Raw genomic sequence first — 16,823 nt, 5'->3', positions numbered from 1 at the left:
GTCACCCCCAAGGTTGTCCCATCCCTACCCCCTCGCTGCGGTGTCGAGATCTTCACGTTGGTGACCAAGCTGAGACCAGCATCGGCGAAGACCCCCACGTTGTCCCTCCCGCTGCCCGGCGTGCAGCCGATGTCGCTCTTCTCCACCGTGTCCCAAACCTGTGGCCACCAGGGGACAACCCTGACCTCCAAAGCCCATCGTGGGGTGGGGGACGCACAATGGGGATGGCGACCTGGGCCCCCACCTTGGACTGGGTGAGTTTGTTCTTCTTGCTGAGGACGAAGACGCCCTTGTCCACGGCCACCAGGCCCACGTACGCGTTGTGGTCGCCCTCGATGCGGAGCCTCATGGGTGTCCCCGGTTCATGCACCCGGTTGTCAGCTTCCGTCGCTCCCTTCACCACCAGCTGCAGAGGACGTGGGGCTTGGGGAGGGTCATGGCCATGGGATGCCCCAAAACCCACTTGATGGCACCTCCGGGAGGTGCCCATGGGGGTAACTCCAAGGCAATGGGGTGGTGGAGTCCTCCAGGTGATGGTTGGAGATTGCACCCTGGAGGAGCTGGAGCATCAATGGGGCAACCAAAACCCACCATGAAGTGCTCATGTGGACCATCCAAGCCACCTCATTGATACCCAATTGCCCTCATGGACCACCCAATCCCTATCATGGACCACCCAAGCTTCTCAAGGACCACCTAAGTCCCATCATGGACCATCCAAACCCATCATGGACCACCTAATCCTCATCATAGACCACCCAAGGCCCTCAAGGACCACCTAAGTCCCGTCATGAACCATTCAACCCCTCAAGGACCACCCAAGCCCCTTCAGAGACCACCTAAACCTCATCACAGACCACCTAAACCTCATCATAGACCACCCAAATCCCTCAAGGACCACCCCAGCCCCATCATGGACCACTCAAGTCCCATCATGGACCAACCAAGCCCCATCATGGACAATCCAAGCCCCTCAAGGACCACTCAAACCCCTCAAGGACCCCCCAATCCTCACCATGGATCATCCAATCCCCATCACGAACCACCTAAACCCCATCAAGAACCATCCAAGCCCCTCAAGGACCACTCAGCTCCCCTCATGGAACACCCAAACCCCTCAAAGACCACCCAAACCCCTCAAAGACCACCCAAGCCCCTCAAGGACCACCCAAACCCCTCCAGGACCACCCAAACCCCTCAAAGACCACCCAAGCGCCTCAAGGACCACCCAAACCCCTCAAGGACCACCCAAACCTCTCCAGGACCACCCAAACCCCTCAAGGACCACCCAATTCCCATCATGGACCACCCAAACCCCTCAAGGGCAACCCAGTCCTCCCCGTGGTTCATCCAACCCCTATCAAGGACCACCTAAACCCCATCCTGAACCACCCGAGCCCTTCAAGAACCACCTCAAGGCTCCTCCAAGTCCCAACCAAAGACCCCCGAGGGCACTGGGGACACTCACGGTGCCCATGCAAGTGTCCTTGACATCGACCCAGATGGAGTCGGCCACGATCTCGCCCGGCAGCACGTGGTAATAGGCCACGATGCGGAAGGACGGCAGGAGCTCGGAGGTCACCGGCAGGGACATGGTCACCAGGCTCTGGCCGGCCTCGTGCCGCTGGCGCCCCACGTGGACAATGTGGCCCTTGCTCATGATCTGTGGTGGCCAAGGGAAGGTTGGCTTGGTGGCTCCGGGACACTGGGGTTGGTGGCTCCGGGACACTGGGGTTGGTGGCACTGGGACACTTGGGTTGGTGGCACTGGGACACCGGGGTTGGCTTGGTGGCTCCGGGACACTGGGGTTGGTGGCACCGGGACACTGGGTTTGGTGGCACCAGGACACTGGGGTTGGGTCGGTGGCCCTGGGACACTGGGGTTGGGTTGGTGGCACTGGGACACTTGGGTTGGTGGCACTGGGACACCGGGGTTGGGTTGGTAGCACTGGGACACTTGGGTTGGTGGCACTGGGACACTGGGGCTCAGTTGATGGCACTGGGACACTTGGGTTGGTGGCACCGGGACACTGGGGTTGGGTTGGTGGCTCCGGGACACTGGGGTTGGTGGCACCGGGATGCTGGGGCTGGTGGCACCAGGACACTGGGGTTGGGTCGGTGGCCCTGGGACACTGGGGTTGGGTTGGTGGCACTGGGACACTTGGGTTGGTGGCACTGGGACACCGGGGTTGGGTTGGTAGCACTGGGACACTTGGGTTGGTGGCACTGGGACACTGGGGCTCAGTTGATGGCACTGGGACACTTGGGTTGGTGGCACTGGGACACTTGGGTTGGTGGCACCAGGACACTGGGGTTGGTGGCACCGGGACACTGGGTTTGGTGGCACCAGGACACTGGAGTTGGGTTGGTGGCACTGGGACACTTGGGTTGGTGGCACTGGGACACTGGGGCTCAGTTGATGGCACTGGGACACTTGGGTTGGTGGCACTGGGACACTTGGGTTGGTGGCACCAGGACACTGGGGTTGGTGGCACCAGGACACTTGGGTTGGTGGCACCAGGACACTGGGGTTGGGTTGGTGGCACTGGGACCCTTGGGTTGGTGGCACTGGGACACCGGGGTTGGGTTGGTGGCACTGGGTCACTTGGGTCAGTGGTGCTGGCACCCCGGTGTTGTGTCGGTGGCCGTTGCTCACCAAGTAGGTGAAGTAGGGCACGGAGTCCCAGACGTTGTTGTTGTTGGTCTTGAGGTGGAAGTTGACGGCCAGGTTCTCCCCGAGCTGCAGCTCCGTGGCCCCCACGGCCAAGTGCAGGAAGTTCCCGGAGGCTCCTTGGCTCCGGTAGGCTTCGGCCACCATCTGCCGCGAGGCCTGGCGGGGCCCAGGGAGCTCCGGCTCTGCCGTCCGCACCTGCAGGGACACGGAGAGGGGTGGCCCTGGGAGGAGATCCCAGCATGGATGTGGTGGCACCGAGCTGGAGGGGAGGGATGGGATCCAGAGGGATCTGGAGAGGTGGGAACCTCATGGAGATCAATGGGGCCAAGGGCAAGGTCCTTGCGCATGGGTTGGGATGATCCCAAGGGAGGCACGGACTGGATGGAGGAGCCTGAGAAGGACTTGGGGGTGTTCAAGGTGCTCAACAGTACCCAGCCAACCATAGAGTGGGTGAAGGTCCAAGGAGGGGATCCTGCCCCATTGATCTGCTTGGCGAGACCCCACTTGGGTGCTGCACCCAGCTCTGGTGTCCTCAACATAAGGAGGACACGGAGGGACCTTCCTCAGGGATGGGACAAGGGGTGATGGGTCCAAGTTGCACCAGCTGGAAGAAGGATGAAGGATGCTGGGACATTGGGATGAGTTGAATGGAGGTTTGGATGCTCCATCCCCAGCAGTGTTCAACCAGACTGACCCTGGCTGCAGCCCACTATGGGCATCTTTGCCGATCTCCATGACAATGGACATCCCTTGACCCTCAACGTCTTGGTCAACTCAATGGTGTTGGCCACCATTGTCCCCCTGACAGCAGCCACCGTGCTCCTTGGTCAATGGTGGCCATGGTGGTCCACCTCCATGGATGTCCTGGTCCCCTTCCTGTTACCCCGGCTCTTAGTCAGTGGTGACCACGGTCCTTGGTCACCTTGGACATCTCATCCACGCCAGCACCATCTCCCTCCATGCACCACTTCCAAGGGCACCCTGGTTCCTGTCCCCACTCACAGTGATGGGGACGGTGTCCTTGTTGGTCGGCATGTTGAGGACCAGCTTGGCCGTGCCATCGCGCTGGGTAGACACCACACCTTGGAAGCCATCAGCCTTGACGGTGACACGGGCAGCTGGGGACGCGTCCGGGTTGGTGACGTAGACCTGCAGGAGGACACAGGGACATCACCAGGAGGGACCCGTCACCGGGGGCCAGCAGGGTGACACGGGGACAGTGACACCGTGATGTAATTGGGAACAGGCCCTGGTCCCCCACTGTGGTGGGGCCGTGGTGGGGCCATTGCGGGGCATGGTCCTGATGAGGGGGACCCTGGTACCATGGGGGTCCTGGACCAATGCCACCGCTGTCCCCATCCCAATGTGGGGGACCCTGGTACCATGGGGGTCCTGGACCAATGCCACCACTGTCCCCATCCTAATGTGGGGGACCCTGGTACCATGGGGGTCCTGGACCAATGCCACCGCTGTCCCCATCCCAATGTGGGGGACCCTGGTACCATGGGGGTCCTGGACCAATGCCACCACTGTCCCCATCCCAGTGTTGGGGACCCTGGTACCATGGGGGTACTGGACCAATGTCACCACTGTCCCCTTCCCAATGTTGGGGACCCTGGTACCATGGGGGTACTGGACCAATGTCACCGCTGTCCCCATCCCAATGTGGGGGACCCTGGTACCATGGGGGTCCTGGACCAATGCCACCACTGTCCCCATCCCAGTGTTGGGGACCCTGGTACCATGGGGCTACTGGACCAATGCCACCGCTGTCCCCAGATGCTGTTACCGTCAGGTCAAAGGGCATCCCTGGCTTGAAGTACTTTGGGGTGCGGGTGAAGTGGATGGTGTAGGGGGACGTCACGATGCGGATTCCACTGCGCTGGGCCTCCACCATGTCACTGCCTGCAGGACCATGGGAAGGGACCATCCCCATTGCCCCCATCCCCACCTCTCCCCATCCTCACCATCCCCATCCCCACATCTCCCATCCTCAGTCCCCATCCCCACATCTCCCCATCCTCACCATCCCCATCCCCACATCTCCCATCCTCAGTCCCCATCCCCACATCTCCCATCCTCACCATCCCCATCCTCACCATCCCCATCCCCATACCTCCCATCCTCACCATCCCCATCCCCACATCTCCCCATCCTCACCATCCCCATCCCCACATCTCCCATCCTCAGTCCCCATCCCCACATCTCCCATCCTCACCATCCCCATCCCCATACCTCCCATCCTCACCATCCCCATCCCCACCTCTCCCCATCCTCCCCATCCCCATCCCCACATCTCCCATCCTCACCATCCCCATCCCCACATCTCCCATCCTCACCATCCCCATCCCCACATCTCCCCATCCTCCCCATCCCCATCCCCACATCTCCCATCCTCACCATCCTCATCTCCACATCTCCCATCCTCACCATCCCCATCCCCACATCTCCCATCCTCACCATCCCCATCCCCACATCTCCCATCCTCAGTTCCCATCCCCACATCTCCCCATCCTCACCATCCCCATCCCCACATCTCCCATCCTCACCATCCCCATCCCCACATCTCCCATCCTCCCCATCCCCACATCTCCCATCCTCACCATCCCCATCCCCACATCTCCCATCCTCACCATCCTATCCCATCTCCCCACCCTCAGTCCCCACATCTCCCCATCCTCACTGCCCCCATCCCCTGCCCCGTCCCCTCTGTCCCCACCAGCCCCTCTCTGCAGACCTGACTCTGTGAGCACGGTGACGGACACGTAGAGGGAATGTCCCACCAGCTCCGCAGGGTTGGGGAACCTCTCCCGCAGGGTGGCCATGGACAACACGGCTTCTCCATCCCCATCCATGACCTGCAGCATGGAGATGGTGGCACAGGGACAACCATGGGGATGGGGATGGGGACGGGGATGGAGAAGACGGAGTCCAGCAGGGCTCTGGAGCAGGGACAAGGGGACAGGGACAAGGATGGGGTCACCTGGACGCGGCGCAGGGATTGGGGGATGCTCTTCTTCTCGTCGTCCACCATGACACCAAAGAGGACAAAGGCTGAGCCCTGCACGCGCTTCCCATAGAGGTACCTATGGACAAGCCACCACTGTCAACATCAACCCCTGTCCCCATAGCATCCGCCTTGTGTCCCCATGTGCCACCCTGTCACCCATTGCCCCATGTCTTCATACAGCTGTGTTCTCCTGCCAAATCCATCACCATCACCCTGTGTCCCCATCATCCCATGTCCTCCATCACCCTCTGTCCCCATCATCCCATGTCCTCCATCACTCTGTGTACCCATCAACCCATGTCCTCCATCACCACCACCCTCTGTCCCCATCATCCCATGTCCTCCATCATCATCACCCTGTGTCCCCATCAACTCATGTCCTCCATCACCATCACCCTGTGTCCCCATCAGCCCATGTCCTCCATCACCCTCTGTCCCCATCATCCCATGTCCTCCATCACCACCACCCTCTGTCCCCATCAACCCATGTCCTCCGTCACCCTCTGTCCCCATCATCCCATGCCCTCCATCACCCTGTGTCCCCATCATCCCATGTCCTCCATCACCATCACCCTGTGCCCCCATCATCCCATGTCCTCCATCACCACCACCCTGTGTCCCCATCATCCCATGTCCTCCATCACCATCACCCTCTGTCCCCATCAATTCATGTCCTCCATCACCATCACCCTGTGTCCCCATCAGCCCATGTCCTCCATCACCCTCTGTCCCCATCATCCCATGTCCTCCATCACCACCACCCTCTGTCCCCATCAATCCATGTCCTCCGTCACCCTCTGTCCCCATCATCCCATGTCCTCCATCACCCTCTGTCCCCATCATCCCATGTCCTCCATCACCACCACCCTGTGCCCCCATCATCCCATGTCCTCCATCACCACCACCCTGTGTCCCCATCAACCCATGTCCTCCATCACCCTCTGTCCCCATCATCCCATGTCCTCCATCACCACCACCCTCTGTCCCCATCATCCCATGTCCTCCATCACCCTCTGTCCCCATCAACCCATGTCCTCCGTCACCACCACCCTGTGCCCCCATCATCCCATGTCCTCCATCACCACCACCCTGTGTCCCCATCAACCCATGTCCTCCACCACCCTCTGTCCCCATCATCCCATGTCCTCCACCACCCTCTGTCCCCATCATCCCATGTCCTCCACCACCTTCTGTCCCCATCATCCCATGCCCTCCACCACCCTCTGTCCCCATCAACCCATGTCCTCCATCACCACCACCCTCTGTCCCCACCACCTTATTTCCCCACATCCCCATCACCTCAAACCTGTCACCTTTGGCCCATCCTTGGGGACTTTGTCACCCCATGGTGACCCCATCACCCATGAGTGGTTCTGACCCCTAAACTGAGCAGATTTGGGGTCTCCATCCCACCTGGCTGTGATGGACACGCGGAAGTCCTCCTTCTGGTCAATGTAGAGGAACCTCTTCTCTGGCTCCAGCACCACCTCGAAGCTCGGCAGCACTATGGGGGGGACGGGACACCCAATGCACCAGCGATGCAGAAGAAGGGACCCCCCGCCCCCCTTGAGGACCCCTTACCGTACTCCTTGACCTCAAACTGGCTGCTGAAGACCTGCTCTGGGGAGTCTTCGAATTTGGCCATTATTGTCCATGTCCCCAAGCTGCAAGAGGGGGACAGGGTTGAGGGGACAAGCCCATGGCCATGGATGTCCCCGGGTCACCCTTGGAGGTGGCACCTACCTGACCACCTCGGGCAGGTTGTGGTTGAGGGAGAAGATGCCGGTCTTCATGGGCGAGGACACGGGCACTTGCTTGATGATGATGTTGTCGGGGGTCTGAAGGATGTGGGGAGGGTGGCATCAGTGTCCCCATGTCCCTGTGGCCCCGTCCCGTGTCCCTGTGACCCACCTTGACCTCCACGATCACCGTCTTGGACACTGGTTGCATGAGGTGGTCCAGAGCGAAGAGGCGACAGAGCACTGGGAGGGGACGCGGGGGGACAGGGGTGGTGTGAGGACATCCAGAAACGGGGCATGGACCATGGCAAGGGGGCAACAGCACCCCAGGGTGCCACCAGGACCCCAAGGGGTGCCATGGAGGGGATCCAACAGCCCAAGGTCACACCAACACCCCATGGACCCCATAGAGGGAACCCAACACCCCAAGATGCCACCAAGACCTCAAGATGCCACCAAGACCCCAAGAAGTGCCATGGAAGGAACCCAACACCCCAAGGTGCCACCAACACCCCAATGTGCTATGGAGGTGACCCAGCACCCTAAGGTCACACCAGCACCCCATGGCCCCCATGGAAGGAGCCCAACACCCCAAGATGCCACCAGCACCCCAATGTGCCATGGAGGGGACCCAACACCCCAAGGTGCCACCAAGACCCCAAGAGATGCCATAGAGGGAACCCAACACCCCAAGATGCCACCAACACCCCAATGTGCTATGGAGGTGACCCAACACCCCAAGGTCACACCAGCACCCCATGGACCCATGGAAGGAACCCAACACCCCAAGATGCCACCAAAGCCCCAATGTGCTATGGAGGTGACCCAACACCCCAAGGTCACACCAGCACCCCATGGACCCATGGAGGTGACCCAACACCCCAAGATGCCACCAAGACCCAAAGAGGTGCCATGGAAAGAGCCCAACACCCCGAGATGCCACCAAGACCTGAAGAGGTACAATGGAGGGGCCTGACACCTCAAGATGCCACCAGTACCCCAATGTGCCATGGAGGGGACCCAACACCCCAAGGTGCCCCCAAGACCCCAAGAGGTGCCATGGAGAGGACCCAACACCCCAAAATGCCACCAACCCCCCAGTGTGCTATGATGGGAACCAAGCACCCCAAGGTCACAATAGCACCCTACAGAGAGAACCCAACACCCTAAGATGCTACCAAGACCCCAAGATGCCACCAAGACCCAAAGAGGTGCCATGGAAGGAACCCAACTCCCCAAGATGCCCCCAAGACCCCAAGAGGTGCCATGGAAGGAACCCAACACCCCAAGACGCCCCCAAGTCCCCAAGGGTTTCCATGGAAGGAACCCAACACCCCAAGACACCACCAACACCCCAAGAGGTGTCATGGAAGGAACCCAACACCCCAAGACCCCAAGAGGTGCCATGGAAGGAACCCAACACCCCAAGACGCCCCCAAGACCCCAAGAGGTGCCATGGAAGGAACCCAACAGCCCAAGACGCCCCCAAGACCCCAAGAGATGCCATGGAAGGAACCCAACACCCCAAGATGCCACTAACACCCCAATGTGCTATGATGGGAACCAAGCACCCCAAGGTCACAATAGCACCCCAGAGAGAGAACCCAACACCCTAAGATGCTACCAAGACCCCAAGATGCCACCAAGACCCAAAGAGGTGCCATGGAAGGAACCCAACACCCCAAGACCCCAAGGGTTGCCATGGAAGGAACCCAACACCCCAAGATGCCCCCAAGACCCCAAGAGGTGCCATGGAAGGAACCCAACACCCCAAGATGCCCCCAAGACCCCAAGAGGTGCCATGGAGGGAACCCAACACCCCAAGACCCCAAGAGGTGCCATGGAAGGAACCCAACACCCCAAGATGCCCCCAAGACCCCAAGGGTTGCCATGGAAGGAACCCAACACCCCAAGACCCCAAGAGGTGCCATGGAAGGAACCCAACACCCCAAGGTGCCACCAACACCCCAATGTGCTATGTTGGGAACCAAGCACCCCAAGGTCACAATAGCACCCCAGAGAGAGAACCCAACACCCTAAGATCCTACCAAGACCCCAAGATGCCACCAAGACCCAAAGAGGTGCCATGGAAGGAACCCAACACCCCAAGACGCCCCCAAGACCCCAAGGGTTGCCATGGAAGGAACCCAACACCCCAAGACACCACCAACACCCCAAGAGGTGCCATGGAAGGAACCCAACATCCCAAGATGCCCCCAAGACCCCAAGAGGTGCCATGGAAGGAACCCAACACCCCAAGACGCCCCCAAGACCCGAAGAGGTGCCATGGAGGGAACCCAACACCCCAAGACCCCAAGAGGTGCCATGGAAGGAACCCAACACCCCAAGACGCCCCCAAGACCCCAAGGAGCCACCGGCACCCAAGAGGCCGCGGCGACGCCGAGCCCCCCAGGGGCAGGACCCACCGGTGGAGCCCGGGGTGTAGATGGGCTTGTCGGTCTGCACGAAGATGTGCCCGCTCTGCAGTGCCACCACCAGCACCTTCTCCAGGGTGACCTGGGCCACCCGCGCCGTCACCGACACGAACTGCTTCTCGGTGGACTGGGGCAGGGCCTTGGCCGACACCTGGGGGGACATCGGGGGGCGCCGTGGGGCAAGGGCACCGAGGCACAGGGAAGGGGGCTGAGGATGCCAAGGCCTTCATCGAGACCAAGGTCTTCATCATCAGAGAGATAGAGGTGACCCTCCCCAAGTGTCACCATCCCATGGTGACCATCACCAAGGCCCTCACAGCCCCTCTCCCATAGGGCCAACCATCCCCAAAGGCCTCATATAACCTGCCCCATATAACCCCATGGAGATTATCCTCTGTCTCGTATAGGGTTGAGCTTGGAGTACGTCATCATAGGTGACCATCCCAAGTGTGACCATCCCATGGTGACCATCACCAAGGACCTCGCTGTCCCTGTTCCATAGGGCCAACCATCCCCAAAGGCCTCATATAACCTGCCCTATAACCCCATGGAGATTCTCCGCTGTCTCGTATAGGGTTGAGCTTGGGGCAGGTCATCTAGAAGTCTTCATCAAGACCAAGGCCTTCATCATCAGAGATCTAGAGGTGACCACCCCAAGTGTCACCATCCCTTGGTCATCAAGCCCCTCATGGTTCCTGTCCCATAGGGCCAACCATTCCCAGAGACCCCATGGTGACCACCCTGCGCTATATAACCCCATGGAGATTCTCCACTATCTCATATAAGGTTGTGCCTGGGGCTGGTCATCTAGAGATGACCATCACCAAGTCCCTCACAGCCCCTCTCCCATAGGACCAACAATCCCCAAAGACCCCATGGTGACCACCCTGCCCTACATCACCCCATGGAGATTCTCCGCTGTCTCGTATAGGGTTGAGCTTGGGCCAGGTCATCTAGAGGTGACCATCATGAGGGACCTCGTGGATCCTGTCCCATAGGGCCAACCATCCCCAAAGACCCCATGGTGACCACCCCGCCCTATATAACCCCATGGAGATTCTCCGCTGTCTCGTATAGGGTTGAGCTCGGGGCTGGAAGAGCAGCAGTGCCCCAGGGGGTTGCTGACCCACCTTGATGGTGGTGTTGGCCATCATGCCCCCATTGGGGCTCAGCTTCGCCCGGGTCTGATGGAGCACGTGGCGCTTGTGGGGGAAGTCCTGCACCAGGACGGTGGCCTCGATCTCAGAGGACAGGCCCGGGGCCTCCAGCACCACTCGCTCCTCCACCTCCAGCCTCAGCACCGCCGGCGTCACCATCGTCACCCTGGGGGGCACCCGGCACCACCGGGGGGGGTCACAGCGCCCCATAGAGCCCTGGGCACCCAATGGCACCCAGGGAACCCCAATCTGACCCCATAGCACCAGGATCACCCAATCCATACCCATAAAGCCCTCAGGACCCAGTGGCACCCAGGGAACCCCAATCTGACCCCATAGCATCAGGAGCACCCAATCCGTACCCATAGAGCCCTGGGCACCCAATGGCACCCAGGGAACCCCAATCTGACCCCATAGCACCAGGAGCACCCAATCCGTACCCATAAAGCCCTCAGGACCTAATGGCACCCAGGGAACCCCAATCTGACCCCATAGCACCAGGAGCACCCAATCCGTACCCATAAAGCCCTCAGGACCCAATGGCACCCCAGGGACCCCCAATCTGACCCCGTAGAGCCCTGGGCACCCAATGGCACCCAGGGAACCCCAATCTGACCCCATAGCACCAGGAGCACCCAATCTGTACCCATAGAGCCCTCAGGACCCCACAGCACCCAGAGCCCCACCCAGGGACCCCCAATCTGTACCCATAGAGCCCTGGGCACCCAATGGCAACCCCAGGGACCCCCAGTCTGACCCCATAGAGCCCTGGGCACCCAATGGCACCCACGGACCCCCAGTCTGACCCAATAGAGCTCTGGGCACCCAATGGCACCCAGGGAAACCCAATCTGACCCCATAGCAGCCAGGGACCCCCAATCTGACCCCATAGAGCCCTCAGGACCCAAAGAAACCCCAGGGACCCCCAATCTGTCCTCATAGAGCCCTGGGGACCTCACAGCACCCAGAGAACCACCCAGAGACCCCCAGTCTGTACCCATAGAGCCCTGGGCACCCAATGGCACCCCAGGGACCCCCAGTCTGACCCCATAGAGCCCTGGGCACCCAATGGCACCCCAGGGACCCCCAATCTGACCCCATAGAGCTCTGGGGACCCAATGGCACCCAGGGACCCCCTGTCTGACTCCATAGAGCCCTGGGCACCCAATGGCACCTCAGGGACCCCCAATCTGACCCCATAGAGCCCTGGGAACCCAATGGCAACCCCAGGGACCCCCCATCTGACTCCATAGAGCCCTCAGGAGCCAATGGCACCCAGGGACCCCCAATCTGACCCCATAGAGCCCTCAGGACCCTAGGGCACCTAGGGACCCCCAGTCTGACCCCATAGAGCCCTGGGCACCCAATGGCACCTCAGGGACCTCCAATCTGACCCCATAGAGCCCTGTGGACCCCACAGCACCCAGAGCCCCCCCAGTCTGACCCCATAGCCCCCTGGGGACCCAATGGCACCCAAAGCCCCCAGTCTATCCCTACAGGACCCAGGGACCCCACAGCACCCAGAGCCCCCCAGTCTGTCCCCATAACACCCTTGGGACCCAATGGAATCCCAGGGACCCCCAGTCTGACTCCATAACACCCCTAGACCCCCATAGCACCCAGAGTCCCCTGGTCTGACCCCATAGCACCCTAGGGACCCAATGGCACCCAGAGCCCGCCCCCCAGTCTTGCCCCAGAGCATCCTGGGGACCCCACAGCACCCAGAGCCCCCCATAGCACCCAGGGGACCCAATGGCACCCAGGGACCCCCAATCTGTCCCCACAGCACCCTAAGGACCTGGGCACACGAATGATCCTGGGGGTGTCCCATGGGGGGGGGGAACATAACTCACCCCCCAATCTGCCCCATAGGACTAAAGCAACCCCAACCCCCCCCATTGCCCCCCCATTGCACCCCATTGCCCCCCATTGCCCTCTAGCATCCCCCCCCCCCCGGAAAGGGGGCTCCCATCTATGGGAGGGGAGAACCTGGTCAGGGGGGTCCCAGTAGGTTGGGGGTCTCTGGATGGGGGGTCCCAATGGGAGGGGGGGGGGTCCCAGTTCTGGGGTCAATGGGGATATGGGGGGGTTAATGTGGGGTGGGCCCCATGAGCATATGGGGGGGACTCTGGGGGTGTCCCATGGGGGGGTCCCAGAAGAGGGGCTCCAATGGGGGGGTCCATAGGGGGGTCCCATTGGGGGTCCCAGAAGAGGGGTTCCAATGGGGGCGTCCAAGGGGGGGTCCATAGGGGGGCCCAGGGGTTCCAATGGGGGGTACATAGGGGGGTCCCATTAGGGGGCCCAAAAGAGGGGTTCCAATGTGGGGGTTCCACAGGGGGGTCCCAATGAGGGGCCCAGAAGAGGGGTTCCAATGGGGGGGTTCCATGGGGTGTCCCATTGGGGGTCCATAGGGGGGGTCCCAGAAGAGAGGTTCCAATGGGGGGCCCATAGGGGGGTCCCATTGGGGAGCCCGGGAGAGGGGTTCCAATTGGGGGTCCCGTAAGAGAGGTTCCAAAGGGGGGTCCATAGGGGGGTCCTATTGGGGGTCCCAGAAGAGGGGTTCCAATGGGGGATCTGTAGGGGGGTTCCATTGGGGGTCCCAGAAGAGGGGTTCCAATGGGGGGGTCCCATAAGAGGGGTTCCAAAGGGGGCCCATAGGGGGGTCCCATTGGGGAGCCCGGGAGAGGGGTTCCAATTGGGGGTCCCATAAGAGGGGTTCCAAAGGGGGTCCATAGGGGGGTCCTATTGGGGGTCCCAGAAGAGGGGTTCCAATGGGGGATCTGTAGGGGGGTCCAATTGGGGGGCCCAGAAGAGGGGTTCCAATGGGGGGGTCCCATAAGAGAGGTTCCAAAGGGGGGTCCATAGGGGGGTCCTATTGGGGGTCCCAGAAGAGGGGTTCCAATGGGGGATCTGTAGGGGGGTCCAATTGGGGGTCCCAGAAGAGGGGTTCCAATGGGGGATCTGTAGGGGGGTCCAATTGGGGGGCCCAGAAGAGGGTTCCAATGGGGTGTTCCATAGAGGGGTCCCATTGGGGGTCCCAGAAAATGGGTTCCAATGGGGGGCCCATAGGGGGGTCCCACTGGGGAGCCCGGGAGAGGGGTTCCAAAGGGGGGTCCATGGGGGGGTTCCATAGGGGGGTCCTATTGGGGATCCCTGGGGTTCCAATGGGGGGTCCCATAAGAGGGGTTCCAATGGGCGGAACCCCCATAGGGGGGCCCCTCTTATGGGGGTCCAAAAAGAGGGGTTCCAATGGGGGGTCCATGGGGTAGGGGGCTCCTATTGGGGGTCCCATAAGAGGGGCTCCAATGGGGGGGTTCCATAGGGGGGTCCCATTGGGGGTCCCAGAAGAGGGGTTCCAAAGGGGATGTCCCATGGGGGGGGGGGTCCCCATCACTCACATCTGGGCCTGGCTGGAGGTCACGCACAGCAGCAGCAGCAGCAGCCCCATAGGCAGCACCGGGTGCCCCATGGCTGCAGGGGAGGGCAGTGGTGGGGCCGGGGGGGTCCTTTTATAACAGCACCCATAGGTTAATGGGTAACCAGCACTCATGGGGCCACCCAACACCGGGGGGGGGTGGGGGGGTGGAACCGGGTCTATGGGTGCAACCGGACACCCATGGGGCCACCAAGGGGGGGGGGGGGCGATGTTCTCTGTGCCCCCCCCCCCGAAATGGATCAGTTGGGGGGGGGAGGGGGAGTCGGGACCTACCAATGGGGGTCCCTTGGGTGGGGGTTGGGGTGGCCCCCGGGGGGGGGGGGAGGGGCTTCCCGGGTGCTTCCTCATTTCGGGGAAGGAGCTGGCGAGGGGCCACGGGGTTGCGACATCGGGGGAGGGACAATGGGGGGGGTGATGGGGCAGCAGGGGACACATTGGGGGCAATGGGGGTAATGGGGCAATGAGAGCAAGGGGGTAATGGGGGTAATGGAAGCAATGAGGGCAATGGGGGGCAATGGGTGCAATGGGGGGCAATGGGGGTAATGGAGGGCAATGGGGGTAATGGGGGCAATGGGGCAATGGGGGCAATAGGGCAATGGGGGGTAATGGGGGCAATGAGAGCAATGTGACAATGGGGGGCAATGGGAGTAATGGGGACAATGAGGGCAATGGGGGCTATGGGGGCAATGGGAGGCAATGGGGTAATGGAGGACAATGGGGTAATGGGGGCAATGGGGGCAATAGGGCAATGGGGGCAATGGGGGGCAATGGGGGTAATGGGGACAATGAGGGTAATGAGGCAATGGGAGTAATGGGGCAATGAATACAATGGGGTAATGGGGCAATGAGGGTAATGGGGGGCAATGGGGGGCAATGGGGGTAATGGGGGCAATGGGGGTAATGGGGGTAATGGGGGCAATGGGGGTAATGGGTGCAATAGGAGCAATGGCAGTCAATGAGGCTAAAGGGGTAATGGGGGGCAATGGGACAATGGGGGGCAATAGGGGACAATGGGGGGAAGGAAGTATCTGGGGGTCCCCCCTGCACCAGGACCCTGGGCAAGACCTGGATATGGGGGTGTCCCCCCAACAGGTCTCAGGTGCCTCCACCCCTCATGGACCCAGATGCTGGTCCCATGGCTCCCCTTGGGCCCCTCATGGACCCAGATGCTGGTCCCATGGCTCCCATTGGGCCCCTCATGGACCCAGATGCTGGTCCCATGGCTCCCATTGGGTGACCATGCCCAGACCCCTGTTCCCCCCCATGAGTCCCACCCCCCAGGTCCCCCCCATGGGTGCCCCATTCCCACCACCACCCCCCATGACCACAGGGGCCCCTCTGTGGCCTCCAGCTCCTCCCCAGCAGCAGGAGCAGGAAGGACCCAGCATCCGGGTTCCCATTGGCCCCCACGGCGCCGTGGGGCGCAGGCGCAGCACCCGCAGCTTCCGCAGGTCCCACCCGGGCCCCACAGCGCTGCCGCCTGCACTTGGGGCGGGGGGGGTGTCCTGGGGCCCACCATCGGGACAAGAACTTCTCCAGGAGGTGGGAAGGAGCCAACGGTGCTGGTGGCCCCATCGCCATCAGCTCCTGGGGGTTTCTGGAGGGGAAGGACCCCCCCTTGCTGTAGGAGCCTCCTGAGGACTCATCTCCATCACTAGAAGTGGTCCCACCAGGATCCCATCTCCATCAGCTCCTCCACAGACGTGGTCCCATCCGGATCCCATCTCCATCAGCTCCTCCACAGACGTGGTCCCATCCGGATCCCATCTCCATCGGCTCCTCCACAGACGTGGTCCCATCCGGATCCCATCTCCATCGGCTCCTCCATAGAAGTGGTCCAATCAGGATCCCATCTCCATCGGCTCCTCCATAGACGTGGTCCCATTCGGATCCCATCTCCATCAGCTCCTCCACAGACGTGGTCCCATCCGGATCCCATCTCCATCGGCTCCTCCATAGACGTGGTCCCATCCGGATCCCATCTCCATCAGCTCCTCCACAGACGTGGTCCCATCCGGATCCCATCTCCATCGGCTCCTTCATAGACGTGGTCCCATCCGGATCCCATCTCCATCAGCTCCTCCATAGACGTGGTCCCATCCGGATCCCATCTCCATCAGCTCCTCCACAGACGTGGTCCCATCCGGATCCCATCTCCATCAGCTCCTCCATAGACGTGGTCCCATCCGGATCCCATCTCCATCAGCTCCTCCATAGAAGTGGTCCAATCAGGATCCCATCTCCATCGGCTCCTCCATAGACATGGTCCCATCAGGATCCCATCTGCATTGATGTCACCCAACCAGGACCCATCTCCATCGATACCCAACCAGGACCCATCTCCATTGACACCCTACAGGACCCATCTCCATT

At 61.3% G+C, this 16,823-nt stretch overlaps 1 protein-coding gene across 1 annotated transcript in view; it reads right to left on the bottom strand.

Annotated features, from left to right (window-relative positions):
- C3 (complement C3) overlaps nt 1-14,515 on the bottom strand; it is a 30,381-nt gene extending 15,866 nt beyond the window's left edge. The window contains exons 1-15 of the mRNA XM_061443297.1: nt 14,413-14,515; nt 10,988-11,180; nt 9,849-10,008; nt 7,595-7,665; nt 7,427-7,521; nt 7,265-7,347; nt 7,097-7,187; nt 5,657-5,759; nt 5,411-5,531; nt 4,463-4,578; nt 3,676-3,822; nt 2,656-2,868; nt 1,469-1,663; nt 245-406; nt 29-158 (exon numbers count right to left, since the gene is read on the bottom strand). Coding sequence (XP_061299281.1) covers nt 29-158; nt 245-406; nt 1,469-1,663; nt 2,656-2,868; nt 3,676-3,822; nt 4,463-4,578; nt 5,411-5,531; nt 5,657-5,759; nt 7,097-7,187; nt 7,265-7,347; nt 7,427-7,521; nt 7,595-7,665; nt 9,849-10,008; nt 10,988-11,180; nt 14,413-14,483 — 1,951 coding nt within the window. The 5' untranslated portion in view covers nt 14,484-14,515. The remainder of the gene's footprint in view (nt 1-28; nt 159-244; nt 407-1,468; nt 1,664-2,655; nt 2,869-3,675; nt 3,823-4,462; nt 4,579-5,410; nt 5,532-5,656; nt 5,760-7,096; nt 7,188-7,264; nt 7,348-7,426; nt 7,522-7,594; nt 7,666-9,848; nt 10,009-10,987; nt 11,181-14,412) is intronic.
- Between the last annotated feature and the right edge of the window lie 2,308 nt (nt 14,516-16,823).

Source organism: Pezoporus flaviventris, unplaced genomic scaffold, assembly GCF_033815535.1.
Source record: "Pezoporus flaviventris isolate CSIRO_AGI_PZ_B2104156 unplaced genomic scaffold, CSIRO_AGI_Pfla_v1 ptg000327l, whole genome shotgun sequence".
NCBI lineage: Eukaryota > Metazoa > Chordata > Aves > Psittaciformes > Psittacidae > Pezoporus > Pezoporus flaviventris.
The sequence above is the reverse complement of the archived record's forward strand: the minus strand, read 5'-3'. Positions and strand labels throughout refer to the sequence as shown.